The sequence below is a fragment of the Coturnix japonica genome, chromosome 1 (genome assembly GCF_054131305.1).
Source record: "Coturnix japonica strain WE chromosome 1, WE-NBRP24, whole genome shotgun sequence".
Lineage (NCBI taxonomy): Eukaryota > Metazoa > Chordata > Aves > Galliformes > Phasianidae > Coturnix > Coturnix japonica.
In genome coordinates, this window is record NC_140663.1 from 20,198,362 (window position 1) to 20,214,385 (window position 16,024).

Below are 16,024 nucleotides of genomic sequence, written 5' to 3' on the forward strand. Positions count from 1 at the left end.
AAAACACTCAAAGATGAATATAAATGGAATCAACCTTAGCTATGACCCCCACTGTTATTTGTATCTGTGCTGTAATCCAGATGTGAAGATAATAATAAGAGCATCTGTTAAGAGTCCGAGCAATTCAAGGGACTAAATAACCAACGGCTGCTGTAAGTATTGCAAAGCCGCCTTAATTAAAAAAATCTCCATATGATTAGAAATGCTAATAACAATCTTTACTCTGGGTCACCTAATCTATTTGAAATATTATTCAGGAATTATTAAATTTAAAAAGAAACATACGCATCAAGGAAATACTAATCTCATTTTGCATTTACAAGATTCTGCTTCTTGAAAGCTATGGGCTCAAGCTATTGCATGACCTTTTGTCATTTTCTGTACTCACTTCTAATTCTGTATTGCTCCTGTAAACAAATACCACCACACTGATAAAACCCCTCATATAATTGTTAAAATCGTAAAGAAGTTTTGAGGCTACTTTGAGAAACACATAGCAATTATGTGTTATAGCAATGCAAATTCTCTTAAAACACAAGAGGAAGAGGAGAGCTACATCAAAAACAAAGTTGTGGCATGCAACATAGATCTCACGATACACAGGGCAAATTTGGAGTCCAACTAGAACCTTCTGAAGGCACGTTTGTGATGGTCTCAGAAGGGCTTTAGCTTTTCCATGATATGCCCAGGAGAATACTATCCATTGTGCTATTAGCTTTACTTAGAAATGTAAATCAAGAAAATGGAACAGTTAAACTACAGGAGGAAGGGATACTATCGAAAGGACCTGGACAAGCTTGAAGAGTGGGCCTGCATGAGGTTCAATATTTGCCAAATACAGGGTGTTGCACTTGGGTCATGGCAATCCCAGATATGTGTACTGACTGGGAGGAGAACTCTTTGGGAGCAGTCTTGCAAGAAAGGACCTGAGGTTTCTGGTAGACAAAAAGCTGCACGTAGCCAGCAGTGTGTGCTTGCAGCCCAGAAGGTCAATGGTATCCTGAGCTGCATCAGAAGAGGGGAGGCCAGCAGGGAGAGGGAAGTGATTGTCCCACTCTACTCTGCCCTCATGAGACCTCTTCTGGAGTACTGTGTCCAAGCCTGGGGGCTCCAGCATGAGAAGAACACGAAGCTGTTAGAGTGGATCCAGAGGAGGATCAGAGGGCTGGAGCACCTCTCTTACGAAGAAAGGCTGAGGGAGATATTCTTGTTCAGCCTGAAGAAGAGAAAGTTCTGGGGAGGTCTCACAGTGGCCTTCCAGTACTTAAAGGGAGCTTATGAGCAGGAGGAAGACCAACTTTATATGGGTAAACACTGGGACAAGGGAGAATGGCTTAAAACTATATAGGAGAAGATTTTGGTCAGATATTAGGCAGAAATTTCTTACTCAGAGGATGATGAGGCCCTGGCGCAGCTGCCTGGAGAAGCTGTGGATGCCCCATCCCTGGAGGTGCTCAAGGCCAGGCTTGATGATGCCCTGTGCAGCCTGATCTAATTGGCAGTCTTGATCTAGGCAGTGAAGATGGTGCTCAATGGTCTTTATGGTCCCCTCCAATCCAAACTGTTTTATGATTCTATGATTCTATGTTATTCAAGATGTGCTTAGAACACTTTCCTGGTTTTAAGGAGGCTCTGACATTTGCATTATGCAGGTTGTAGCTGCTGAGATGAGAAAGGCTCCCAATGCTAACATAACACTCAAGAGTCAGTTTCAGAACTGTGTGTAAAATGATGAAGAGATTTGTGAATATCAAAGTGCTCCACTAGCACTTTGAAAAGTCTAGTCCTGTCTACTGTGCACTGAGAATGTTGATGTGCTGCATTTATTAAAAACCAACCAAATGTGCCAACCACCTCAACTTTAAAGGACAAGAACAAAAAAAAAGTCCTCCTTCTAATGCCTGTGGCTTGTGAACAGTGATAATACATAAAGCTTACAGAATAACAATGCAGATATTTATCATCTCTTTGCCTGTGAAAAGATTGAACTAAAAAGAATTTAATTAGTGTAATGGTTTTCATATAAAAAGCAGTGATTAAAATATCTTCATAATACGCTATACACTCACTATTCCTAACTAAGCCACTGTATCTTTAATCTTTAGCAAGTTAATTGTGGCTGAAAATAAATTAAACCCTTAGCACATTTGGAAGACAAATTCATAGCGGTTGACTTAACCTGTAATAAGAGTCATAAATAGGCACTCCATCTGCTTTGGAATCAGCAGTGAAAGCCTTTATGGCTAAACCTAATGTTAATAACCATGTCTCGTTAATTATCACTTGTTGTTAATGTAAAAAGTGATGACTATTTCAAACTTCCAGACAAAGGTCCCATCACTCAATGTTAACCTGATTATCTAATTTACACCTTTCGTCAAAGCATTTAGATCTTCAACCTAAAACTGTAATTTGTAATTTAGACACCGTGCTTCTTTGAACACACACTTTTATATCATATAGTGAAAAAACACTGATTTAATTAGAGTGTTTCTATCTGTACAGGAACCCATGAAGCAGCAGCTCTTTGATATAATGTGAGGGATACAACATCTGAGTGAACACTTCAGTGTGAGCTGTTTGGGAGAATACCACACCTCAGACTGCAGCGGGTCTCTTTAGGGTCTCCTGTGCTCACAGGGCATCTGCCATTGGTTACTCTCAAATTCTTATTATGACTTATTTTGGAATGGTTTTGATCATTTGAGGATCTGATGGATCCAAAGGATATTTAAATAGACCTTAGAGAATCCAGTGACTCCATTTTTAAATGATTCCAATTTGTCTTTTAAATGCTTGTCTGTCAAAACTTTAATTTTCAAATTATATTCGTTAGTTCTTTTACTTATGGCTTGCCATTATGCAATTGAGCAATTCTCTTTCATGGTTGGATGAATGTGAACACTGTAAGTTAAAATCTGTTTTTGATTTACTTCACCATGTGCAAGTTTAATCAACCTTACAGAGGATTCTCAGCTCTTTTTTCCATAAAATAAACACAGTATTCAAGAAACTGGTTCAAATAATGGATAGGAAAATGAACATTCTCTGAAAACTGCATTTCAAAGATACAGGGTGGCAGAGGAAAGTCAAAATTTAAATGATTGCTCAGGGATTTGCCTGTTACTAGGTTGGCAATTTCTTAAGCATTGCTGTCATGCAGCTTCTAGGAGCTGATCTGCAGCATCTCTGCACCTAGAAATGTAACTAGAACTGCATTAGGAATTTGCTGTTCACATTACTAGAGCTAGTATCTTACTGAGATTCATATGTGTTTGTTCAAAAAACAATATTGAATGGTGCAGTTCACACTGACAACTATTACCATTTTACTGTTTGCCAAGCTCTTCCTATGTTATCCATTACAAAAACTGATTTGCACAAATTGTTTTACATTTCTTCCAACAAATCATTTCATTATGTTCATTTGCATGGACCAATTCAACGAACTGTTCCAAAAGATTACACATATGCATAAACAATTTCCAGTATTTCAGCACAGAGAAACTTTCAATTTCAGTCACCTACATACATAAGGTTAATTAAAGAAAATGGGAATGATGAAGCTATCCAGAAATGAGAACAGAGAATGGAGGTTCAAATATCCCTGCTGCATAGTGTACAAGGACTCAATCAAACAGATACCAAGAAGAATGTATAGATTCTATGCTTGGATAGAAAATTCTCTCCAAAGCTGTAAAAATAATCTGTCAAGGAGGCAAAGCCATTACAAAGGCAAAAGAATCTCCTTATTTATTCCACTGTAATCTTAATCATTCTGAAAAAAAAAAAAAAAAAAAAGTAAGGAAAGTATATTTGCATCAAATTACAAACACTCGCACAAGACTACAGTAATTCAAAACAGTGCACGTTCCTACTGGAAATTATATATTCTTCAGACAGTATTATCATTAAAAGTTTTTATTCCTGTGGGAGAAATTAGTTTTTTTATCACAGAAAGATTGAAATTATGCCTAATGAGATAGTGAAGAGATTGGGGAATTTCCTCAAGTGATGATTAACAATTTCATGTGAAAGAACACAAACAATACTGTACCAAAAAACCAACAAAACCCAAACAACAGATGGTAGAGAATTATTTTTCTGATTCAAGTCACTTGAGTGAAGAACAAAATAATTTTGCTTTTTTTTTTTTTTTTTTTTAACCTTGAAAAGGTGGAATTTGGGGCTTTTGGTACCTATTTGGTTTTGAAACAATATATTTTTAAAAAAGGTTACAGCTATTGCATATTCAAATCAGGAGGTGGCACTTTTCTATCAAATACCCAGCTAGGATAAACCCATGCAAATTTTCTTTTGAATACTCATGCCAAAAGAATATAGAATAACATCTTGTAAATCTAATCTTTTAATTAACTTTAATGAGTGAAAATAATTGGCTCACATAAAAGAAAAAGAGGTAGATAAGCATTATAAAAAAAAAAACCTGTCAACTTACAACAGTTATTTCAAAATCAGCTAAACTGCTTATAGCCACATAGCAATGATTTTTCACAGGCTTTAAAATGAGGTGAGAGTCTTGGTATCTTTGAAAGAGGCCTATAAAGTCCTACCTACAATACATACAGCTTGTGATTTGTTCTACTGAAATAACAACTACGTTACTGGTGTTATCATAAAGCCCAAGAAAATTTTCTCAAGGATTAACAAAAAAAGAGCTCCACATTTTATTTTGTAGTACACAAGAAATACAGAAAAGATTAAATTCAACTTCAAGAAGATATTACTGCTAACGGGATTTTTGTTTTATTTTGAAAGACCTATGCTACAGAATTGTTCATTCCCAGAGAAGAAATACAAAATGAACACGATGTTATTTGACAAAAACAAGCTTGTAACATGTGTAGGATTACTATAAACTGCACTACACAATCTGGGTCTTAAAATGTGTAGTGTTCTTTGGAAAATAGAAGAGATTTGAAAGACTATTTAGGCTCAAGGATGAAACTCTTTGGAAGATGAGTATGAATGTTCATGTTGTGTAACATAAAAGACAGGAAAAGGCTCTCAATATGAAAGTGGTTAGCTAGAAATCCAGCGATGGAGAATATAATTATCCAACTAGATATAAATCAAGAAATGTGTGTAATTCTTGCAATTAACCACTTATTTGAAAAGTGGAAGAAATCCTACTGCCCATTCAATGCTTTTCTGTGTTTTATCATGCCAAAGACTGGCTGACTTATAAGGATGCTTGCCTTAGAATGAAGGAAGCCTGAATTCAATTTCTTAAGAGTTATCTGTTGAGGGATGGGATATATTCTGTACTGGGCTGATGCAAACCACCAAGAAGTGAGAGGCAAAGCCAATGAGCCAGACCCTGATGCCACAGCCTAAAGGTTACAGTAGTCAGGAAGTGACAAAGGCACTCTGGGATTTGGTTCTTTGCTACTGTTAGACATTTTAGGTTAAGGGAGACTGGATAGATGAAAGAAGGGACAGGCTCTGGAAGCCTTCCAGGAGCAAGGCTCTGATCCTCACTGCTAGTTTGTGCATTAACACTATACAAGCAATGATGGGATCAGGTCCCTACAATCACAAAACAGCAAGAGTTTCTATGGCAGGGTGATGCTCAACTTAACACTCATCTCTTTCACTCCACTATGTCTCCTCCTTGGCAATTCTCACTTGCAGGAAGGGGCAAGGGCTATGTGTGGATTTTGGAAGCCTGTGAGAGCCTAAGCAGCTTTGTCCCTAGGAAGACTCCATGGCTTTATCTGCATCCGGTAAAGAAAAGATGAAGACTTGAACACTGCCCCATTGCTAACAGGTTGGCTCATAGCTTAGGCCAACTTGCGTTACTGCATACAATGCCTGACACACTCTGGGGTTAGACCCAGAAACTGTCCCTGGCAGGGGATCTGAATGAACCCACCTTGTTTTATCCCCTGTGAGGGAAGAGCTTTTGGCTGTATGGAAGCAATCTGTGCCAAGCAAAGACTGTAGAATTCCAGGACCACCTCATTTCATAGAATAGGCTCAGTCTTTTTCCCTCATTGGTTGTGTCTTCTGGACTCTTGTCTGCCGCCTCTTTTTAGCCTGCTTTTTTTTTCTTATTTTCTTATCAAGTGACAGAAGACATGCCTGCGAGGGCACCTGAGCATGCATGCGTGCACAAAACTCATCTGCATCATCACCTGTTGAATGGTTTCGAAGGCTGGAGGGCAAAAATTCTCATTCTAAGACGGGCAGGATTGCAAAGCAGAACAATTTTTGGTCACTGAAAATGAGGGCTACTCAGGAAGTGATTTTAAAATACTGACAGATTACTTAATTTCTGTCTCACATTCCACTTTAGCTACAGCCCATTCCTACAGTCCTTTATGAACTGCTTATGTATATGGTCCTGTTGATGATCATGGATTCTTGTCTTAAATTGATAACAACTGATAACAGTGTTTTTTGTTTGTTTGTTTTTTAATAATTATGTGATTGGGGAAATTGAAAACAAACCAATTCCATGCTATTTATTTTATTTCTTCCTCCTGTTCTTCCCAGTGTTTTGTTAATTCACTTGGCTTCCAGCATTAGTAAACAAAAGCCTTGGTATTGATATAAGGTATTTGTCATGTTTCAGCAAAACAAATTGTACTTGAGCATTTTGGAAAGAAACCAGCCTGCTGCTTTACGCCGCTGCAGCTCTGGGAGCAAAACAAAGACACAGTGAGAGACAAGATCCGGTCTCTCTCCTATAAAGCAGCTCAATAATGTCAATCACATTTTTCAAATCAGTGTTCTTTAAAACTGGAAAAAAAAAAACCCCAAACCAAACCAAAACGAAAAACAACAACAAAGCAACCACTTACCTCCAGTATATGAGAATACCCACAAGAATCACTAGACATATAAAAGTCAGGGCGGATACGACCACAAGTGGTATAACTGTCTTCTTCTCTGATTCCAGACTCTCAGCTAGACCGATACGAGACTCATGGCTACTATTACTTGCCTCTGCAGTCAGAGAAAATTGAAACAGTCCATGTTTAAATACTGACAAACACACAGCATGAGTGAAGGTGTTTTGTAATGAGCCTACTTGATACCACTTACCTCTCTTTTTCACTATGCACTGCAGAAAATGCATACATTTGCAAACCAGCTTACAGAAAATAAGCAGACAGAGGGTAAAGCAAAGTATTCAAGCTTTTGTGATTCAGCCTTCCAGCAGTGGAGACTTCTTTGTAAGAATAGCAGATTGTTGTTAAAATATAGGAGAAGAAAGTTTTTTATTTTCATCTGTTTATTAGCTGAAAGTAAAATGATTTAAGGGATCTGAATTTATAACATTGGAATGTGTAAAGCACACTGATATTAAACTGTCACTTACATAACACAAATCACTTCTCCTTGACTAATAATTGTGATTATTATTATTATTATTTTATAACAGAATATCTCAGTGTGGTTACTTTATTGCACTTAAGCCTTCTGTAGTTTAATATGCTGCTCATTTGGTAACTTGCCTTGTAGAAAATCTAGTTTCTTTTACATTCAATTGCAGCACTTTCTCCTTCAACTATAATGGAGCCAGAGTTAAATTTCCTACCTCCATGTTTATTGGGAACCAAATTGTTATTTAGATATTATCTATATTTCACATAACTGTCAGCCTTGTAATACTGGATGATGAAAATATCTGGGCACAGAAACCTGTATGAAGATTAAACTAATATATTTTAAAAGATCATAAAAGAAGCATACATAACGGTGGGAAAGACCAGTCCTGCAGACTTTACTTTGGTCATCCCTTTGGAAGAATACACTTGAAAAAATAGACTTTGACACAAAAGAACTGATTCTTTTAAATCTATGCAGCTGACTGCAATCTGTGACCATTAGATGAGTCAAAATACAGAAATAATCACTTCCACACTTTTTAGAATTAATTACTAGATTTTCTAAGATAACTACACATCTTCTGCTTTTGTGAATTGTCCTAATATGATTAATGCTCTGTATGGGACAGGATATTGCTGACTAGAAATCAGCTGCACTCCAGTGAGGTCTCAAGACCAATTCTACACGGCAGTTTTCAGACAAAAGGGAGGAGGGAATGTAGCTGGATCTGAAAAAATATTGACCAAAAATCATAGAACCTAAATACAATATAAAAAACCTGACAGGGTCACATAGCATAGGCTTCCAAGCATGTATCTGCTTTCATTTGCTTTAGTTTTGGGGCTTTCTATAAAAAGATGTCTAAGTCTTTGCAACTTGAGTTCAAAGTGCTCAATCACCCAAATCACTCACTGTTTTTTCAATCCTGTATCTCCATGTGTGAAGAGACTGTAGGCAAAAGAAAGGAGTCTGAAAATTTGTCTCCAAGCTTCTGGCAAGTAGACTAAAATCAACACTGATTCAAGAGGAAACTACACATCTGTATAAGAGATCAGGATATGATCCCTTTGAGGCATTCACTTTGCTAGTTCAGCTCTAGAGTAATTCACAGGGTAAGACCCAGACTCATCTGTGTGATAACAGGGCTCCTTCACACTGCATGACCAAATCCTATTCTCTTATGTGGGAAAAAGAGCAATAGATCCCTGTAATGGAGCTTCTTGCCCTTTTGGCCATCACTCCATCAATGGCAGCTGAACAGGGAGTCTCACCTACAGCAGATTTCCTACACCCTAACAATTGGCATGCTTAGATCATGTGCATTATACTTCATGTTGATTTCTCTTACTGAAATTGAAAGATTTAGGTAGCTATAGAGGTCTTTAAAAGAAAGTCCTTACGCAGAACAGGCATATATATGCATCAACTACTACAATAAAGAGTGAGTAAAGTTTAAATGACATTTTCTTCTGGAACAGTCTAAGCAAGAAGGCATCTCATTAATTTTTGATGACTTCACAGTAATGTATACATAACTTCTTAGGTTTTTTTTTTTTTGTGGGCTTTTGTCTTTTTTTATTTTTTTCTTTTTTCTTTTTACTTTTGTTACTTCATATCTGAGTTAAGCAAGGATATTTTTGATGCACAGGAGACCACATTAGACATGCTCACACTTAATTTCCAGTTTTTAAAAGACAGTATTTGGCATGATTTATTGGAAAAAATAATGTACATGAAGTGATACTGTATAATGTCTTTCAATAATATTTAGAAGATAAAATCTGTCTGCTGTACTTGCACTCCAGACATGCATAATCTTTTTGGAGTACTTTTCTGAAGTAACAGTTCAAGCTCATTGTTAACTAAAATGACACTTATCATGTAAATTCTAAATCTTCAGAGGCAAGATTCATTTACATTTGTCACATGAATTTTGAAATCTTCCTTTTCTTTTTTTCCAATTTTTTAGGAAATGTGTTTTGCAGTTTAAACCATGAGGTAACCACTTACCAACTGAACTTAACTTTCTTTTTGTTTCAGTTTTAGAGTGCCTAATTTGCTAGGTCTAATAACAATTTTGGCATGTTTTCTACTTTATTTCAATATATTTTCTAATTCTTGTTTTGTTTTGTTTTCCATTTTTCACATTGTACCGGCTCTGATTATATGGTGCCAGTCTGTCACCTTTTCATTTTAGTATTCTGTTGCTCATGAGCAGTACAACTTCATTTCATTTTGCTCTGTGTTCGTAGGATTCAGCCTAAAATTTCACATGCTGTCTAAACTCCCCTCCAAACCGATCTAGTTGGACGATACTGCCCTCTACAGATGCTGTGAATGTTTAAGTTCAATTTACTTTTAAAATACGATTTTACCTTCTTGCTGTTTTCCCCAAGCCACAGTTATTTTTTCTGATTTTACTCTTGGGTTTCCTATATTCTAACATGAAGAAATTCAAATTTCCTGTCTGAATAGTTTAAGTGTCCACAACACATTATTAAATATAAAGGCAATATGTTCTATTTATCTGGTTCTTATCTATGCAAGGTGCAGTTTTGCCTTCTGATCTCATCTTTGGAAACACAGTTCACAAAATCTCTCACTGACTTTAAGAGAAATAGGAAAAATATATATGATCAAGTACAGGAGAACCCAGTTCTGATATAGTGGAAATAAGCAAAACTAGCATGAAAATATATTCATCTTACTGAAATTTGAAGATGGCACAAACAATAAGAATGAAGATGAATGTTTATGCAAATTAAGATGAATCAGAATCAAGCTGAAGCATCTTCTTCCTTGCTCAATACACCTTAGAAAATACAAAATAAAACATAAGGAGAAAATGTGCTGCCACACTTACAGAACAGAATCTCAGAGATATGTTTGCGCTGGTATAGTTTCCTCCGGTAACGTCTTTGTACAAAGAACTTACATCTCTCTTATACCTTTAAAACTCAAACCATTAACATTGAAACAGGTCTTAGACTGTGCACCACCCAACTTCAGCTGATGGTACACATCTACCCAAAAGCAGGGCACAAATCTTCCTACTGAAGAGTTTCAGGTGAAGTTTGACATAGATAGAAGTGGCATGCACAATGCAACCTTCTCAGTATGCACCCCTGCTCCCCAGCTCCTCCTTAATCACCCCCACTGTCCCTCTTCTCCTTCTGTTATATATAAACCTCATACTCTACAGCACAAAAGTACCCCCTCACAACTTTCCATGGTATGCATTAGACTTATCCATAACTAACCTGCCTCAGAGATGTTGAATACTGATGAGTGATCACTAGTTACAGACGAGGCTGATGAGTGTGATGATCCAGGAGTTAATTCTGAGTTACCTGCTTCAACTGCCCCTTCAGTGTCTGTCTCATTAAGGTCAGGAAAACTGAAATCTGTTGACGTTTCATTATCATTAAGGCTATCTGAGGTACCTTGGCCAGAACCACTTTCTTCATCACTTGTAAAAACAGCCCAAGACTTAGACTCTGATGTGTTTTGCAATGGGACACTAGTGGTTTGAATATGGTTCTCCAAAAATGTCGTGTCGTTGTGCTTCTCAGGTATCACATTCGCTGTCAAAGATGGTACAGATGTATGTCTGTCCGTGGCATGGCTTATCTGTCTGTCTGATGCAGCAGTCGAAATTCTCTCTTCTTCTTCAGGTTTCTCAGAATGTGAGCTTATAATTAGGTTGTTATTGTTTACCTCTGTATTTTGTTCCTCTACTACCAGATCCTCATCTTCTCTATGGGAAGAGCATGAGATACAGTTACTTATGGGGAAGCCATCATCATACTCATCGTAGTCATCCTCAACTACAGAAGGCCACAAATTGGTACTGGACATGACACTGGGAGACAACCCAGAGGATTCTCTGGAAGGAATCAGTAACCTACTCAAAGTTACAGAGCTCTCAGTTTTGGGAGGAGCAGCTGTAACAGAAATATGTGCACTTGGTAAAAGAAGGGTGTGATGAATGGACACATCAGTATCAGAAACCACTGCGGGCATTTGCACAGGATCAAAACCAAATGGAGAACTTGAAGAGACACTGTCAGTCTCACTTTGTTCAAAAACACTTGCAGAGGTACGGCTGTCTGGAGGAGTAGCTACATGTGGTAATGCATCAGCTGTTAGGAAGGGAGTTGTTACTGCATCTGCTGCTTGGGGGGGAAAGGCATTTGTATTTTCTAAACTGGTCAGCTGGAACGAAACATCGCTACTGTACAATGAAGGCATAACCTGCTGAACATCTTCACTGTTAAACAAGCTGGATGAAACATATTCCTCACTTGCATAAGAAACAGATAAACCTTGAAGTGATGCTGTGGGCTTACTAAAAGTGTTTGACAACATATCAGCAACGGAAGGTAGAGATGCAGAAGGCAGCATAGTTTCGTTTGTAGCAGAACCTGGTGCCATTTGATGCAATATTTGGTCAAATGCAGAACTATCTTTATAAACCCTGGAGCTTTCAGCCAATATCGGATCACTCGGCACAACTGCAGCTGTGTTAAGCAAAGTGCCATCGCCAGAAGACTGGAAGGAGGACTGCAGTAAAGCATCATTATTTAATGTAGCTGAGGCCTCATAAAAATACGGCTGAGTCGCAGATAATGCTTTGCTATAAGCAGGGGCAGAGACAGCTTGTTCTGAGATTGCACTAAGCATAGGTCTAAGCAAAGTGTCATCAGAGGCTGGAGGTGTAACATGCAAAGGCTGAACGGAAAGGCGATTTTCTGTAAGTTTACTAATATCATAATCAAATACCTTAGTAGTGGGAAAAGCAAGAGAGACTGGAAGGATTCCCTTTGTGCTAGAAACAGGAAGTAGGCTTTCTTGCAGAGAGGTGGTCTGCTTAATTACATCATTATTAGAAACAGATGTAGAAAGTTCAGGTATCACTTTACTTTCAGCACTGGAAGCCGTTTCACTTAAAGAAGAAGAAATTTGCAGTTCTTTCTCATCTCCATACACATCACCTTTTTGAAGCACCTTATTAACATCACTAAAGCCAGATGATTCATATGTAATTTCATCTACAGAATCAGAGGAAGAAGCATTATGTATGGTCAAAGTGTCTGTATCAGGCAAAAGGGACTCACTACCAGAGTATGCTTCAGACCAATCCATATCACTAGATAGAGAGCGCGTAGGCTGCAGCCAAGTATCAGCTTGTGATGTTACAGAGGAAGGTTTATGCACCAGTACATTGTTATAGCTGCTAAATAAAGGATCCTGATGAAATACGTCAACAGAACCATGCACAAATTCTGCAGAGTCATAAGAAACAGTAAAGCTTTGGAGGGAGCCCACATTACTAGACAAAGCATAAGGATGTTCAGACATTGTAGATAGTACATGCACATTTAAATCACTGCTGGATGGTTCGACTTCAGAAAATATGTGAGTTCTATTATGACCAAATATCAGTGTCTCTGAAGCAGCATGAGTGGTCTGATGTGACACCACATCAGCATATTGAGCAAGGCTTGGCTGTATTAATGTATCACCCTCTGCCAACGTCAAAGAAGCATGCAGGGACACCTTATCACTTGCAACAGCCGGAGTAGCGCTTTGTGGAAACATTTGAGAAACTGTGTACAGACGGTGAAACATTTTACTACTGGAGGAAGCAGAGGAAAATGTAAGCAAAGGTACATCATCATAGGAAGACAGGGTGGGTTCAAATGACACATCAACACTGGGAAATACAGGTGTAGCATGCAAGGTCACATCACTATCTGATGTAGCAGGGGTAGTGTCGAGCATCTGAGAGTCAAACAATAAAGGGGTGACTAGAGGAAACACTTCACTACTGTAGGAAGGTTGAAGAGGTATCTCACCATTATAGACTGGTTGAGTTGTCTGAGAGAGTACCTCACTGGCAGCAGAAGCAGAACCATATTCTCCAGAGCTTGAAGAGAAAGAGTGAGGTGATAATTCAGCAGAGGAGAAAGCAAAAGTAGTATAATGTGGCAATTCTAAATCCGCATCTGATGTGTCTTGTGAAACCACTGGGCTGCCGGAATAGGGCACTGTAGCTGGCTTTAATCCCTCTACATAAGCCTCAGTGTAACTAGTCTGAGACAAATGACTGCTATCCGATGTACCAACAGACTGAGTTGTCAGCTCTGTAGCATTACGAAACCACAGATTTCCATCAGAGGAAGATGTGTGCTTTGGAGGCTCATCAGACCTTGGGGGTGCAGCACCTTCTGAAACATATTTAACAGAGCCTTGGTAAAGGACATCATGCATGCTTATATCTGGGCTTCCTGAAGGAAGGATGTCTTCTTGGGAGGTCTCCTCTGTAACCAGATGTGCTGAAGAAGTGGTGAGAACTGAATTCCAAAAGTCATCAGATTCCTGATCAGGTTTAAAAGGAGACAATAAGAAATCTTCACCACTATGGCCTGTAGTGGTTATCCTGGTTGGTTCAGTGCCTGAAGAAAGGTATATGTATTCTTCTTCTATGCCTTTGGTGGAGTCAGTGAATTGAGGAGGAATTTCAGTAATCGTTTGGGATTCCAAAAAAGGATCTTCTTCTTCAGAGGTTTCACTGACAGGTGGAGAAGTAGGATAATAAACTGCCTTGAAAACCTCATCCTTACCAGGCAATTCTTCTCTTGTTAAGTATCTATTTATTTTAGCTTCATTAGGTTTTGTCCTCATGTTTTCTTGACTGTAGCTTGATGTAGTCATCTGGAAATCTTTCTTCTTTATTTGCTTTATTGCACTGTCAGTGCTAGGAATCACTGCAGTTTCTTCATCCACCTCTGTATCTTTTTCATCAGCTTCATCCTTTGAAAAAATACCACAGCCGAAGACAATTAACAGTGCTTATAGACACCACACACAAATGAAATCCAAAGCTGCAATAATATATTTATCTGGTTTCATAAAAACAAAAAGGACAAAACAACTGACACCTCTGAGAATTTTGTTGGCAACATATTTAGTTACAAGAATAAGTATCCTCTTCACTTGAAAATGCTGTCTATTTGCAAGACAAACAAACAAAAATCTGTGCTCAATAAATTCTTAAATGTATGAGAGAGAAAAACTACTCGCAGTATTTATTATTCATGAAGGCCTATATCTATCTAATAAAATGCAATTGTATTTGCAGTACATATAAAAGAAAACTGACTTTATGATCAGATTATTTTAGAGAGTTGCACCAGTATTCTGATATCGATTAAACTACTATAGTAACAGAATATGGTCTGTGTTTAAATGTGATGAATCATCGTTTCCTAGATGATATGATTTCAGGATGTAAAAGATCATCATACAACAGGATCAAAAGTGTTGTGAGTGATACCACCTGGTCCCTGTCACTGACCTTCCTTTGCTGAACACAAATGATAACTTCTAAAAAGTCTACATTAGGGTTTTGACTTTTAAGGCCCGATGTCTTCTAAGGCACACATGTCTAACAGATACCAGTAGGACAAAGCCTCTCACAAAATGGAAACAGAATCATAGAATGGCTTGAGTTGGAGAGAACCTTGAAGACTACCTAGTTCCAAGCTCTTGTCTGTGGGCAGGGTTGCCACCTCAGATCAGTCTGCCCAGAGCCCCATTCAACCTGCCCATGAATGACTCTAGGGATGGGGCATCTACAGCTTCTCTGGTCAACCTGTTCCCATGCCTCTTTAATCACCTTCTTTATTCCTCTTAACTAATCTAAATCTTCCCTCTTTGAATGTAAAGACATTCACCCTTGCCCTATCACTATCTGATCACGCAAAATGGTGCTCTCCAAATACAGTCTAAACTGTTTATCTTTTGAAGACATGGCTTGATGATGAACTAGTAGTAGTGGTAAAACTAGTTTCTACTGCAGTTTAAGCTGAACTGATGACCTTCTCCTGCACTGAAGTGAGCAAGCCACTATAGAGAGATGAATGCAAAGTCAACAGTCTTGGAAGGAAGGTGTCCAAAACAAAGTGTGACTGAACAAATTATTAAATAGGATACACAGTTAATAATAATCTTTATCCAGTCCTACCAGAGTGAAGGCCTTAATCAGAAGACTACATCTGTGCTTCACCCTTTCTTTCAGGAACATCTACTGCACTCATCATACAAGGGACCTCAGACACGACTCTCAGATATGGATTTCATTTCAAGCGGTACATACCTAAAATGTAGGGACAAATGCCCTTAGACTGTGTTTCCTCAAACCAAGGCTGGACTGAACAGCCCCTCATTTGTGAAAACCTGTCTTCTGAAGGGCAATGCCTGCACTTTTAAATTATCTTGGTTTAAGTAAAGTTATTGACTAAGTTGATGTGTAATAATGCTCAGCGACTGTCCTGCAGAGGTAAGATAATAACCTGAATACATAATTTACATCAAATATAGGTACTATAGCTAAGTTAATGGTTAGTCAGCTTTCACAAACAGAAGGGAGAGTAAATAGGTAGAAAGGTAAGAAAAAGCTATATCTGCATTTAACCAACAAGGACATGCCACACAGTGATAATACTGTGGCCAGAGACTGAAACAGTAATTTTTCTGAGGGATTACTTGATATCAGTGTGGATCTTACTGAAGGAACTGGTCATGTTGTAAAATCTGTATTGATCTGAGTTAAAAATTTCATTGTAATATTTTCATCTCCCTCCTTGCTGGGATGTGAGAA

At 38.1% G+C, this 16,024-nt stretch overlaps 1 protein-coding gene across 14 annotated transcripts in view; it reads right to left on the bottom strand.

The window, feature by feature from the left end:
- The window catches only part of PTPRZ1 (protein tyrosine phosphatase receptor type Z1), a 124,353-nt gene that overhangs the window by 21,708 nt on the left and 86,621 nt on the right, over positions 1-16,024 (bottom strand). For 5 of the 14 annotated variants that reach the window (XM_015852881.3, XM_085525004.1, XM_015852871.3 and 2 more), the window contains exons 12-13: positions 10,620-14,175; positions 6,828-6,972 (exon numbers count right to left, since the gene is read on the bottom strand). In XM_015852881.3, the coding sequence (XP_015708367.3) occupies positions 6,828-6,972; positions 10,620-14,175 (3,701 nt within the window). Of the gene's footprint in view, positions 1-2,831; positions 4,200-4,301; positions 6,973-10,619; positions 14,176-16,024 lie in introns of those variants that run through there. The other 9 variants (XM_015852899.3, XM_085525425.1, XM_085525488.1 and 6 more) reach the window with 4 other exon arrangements.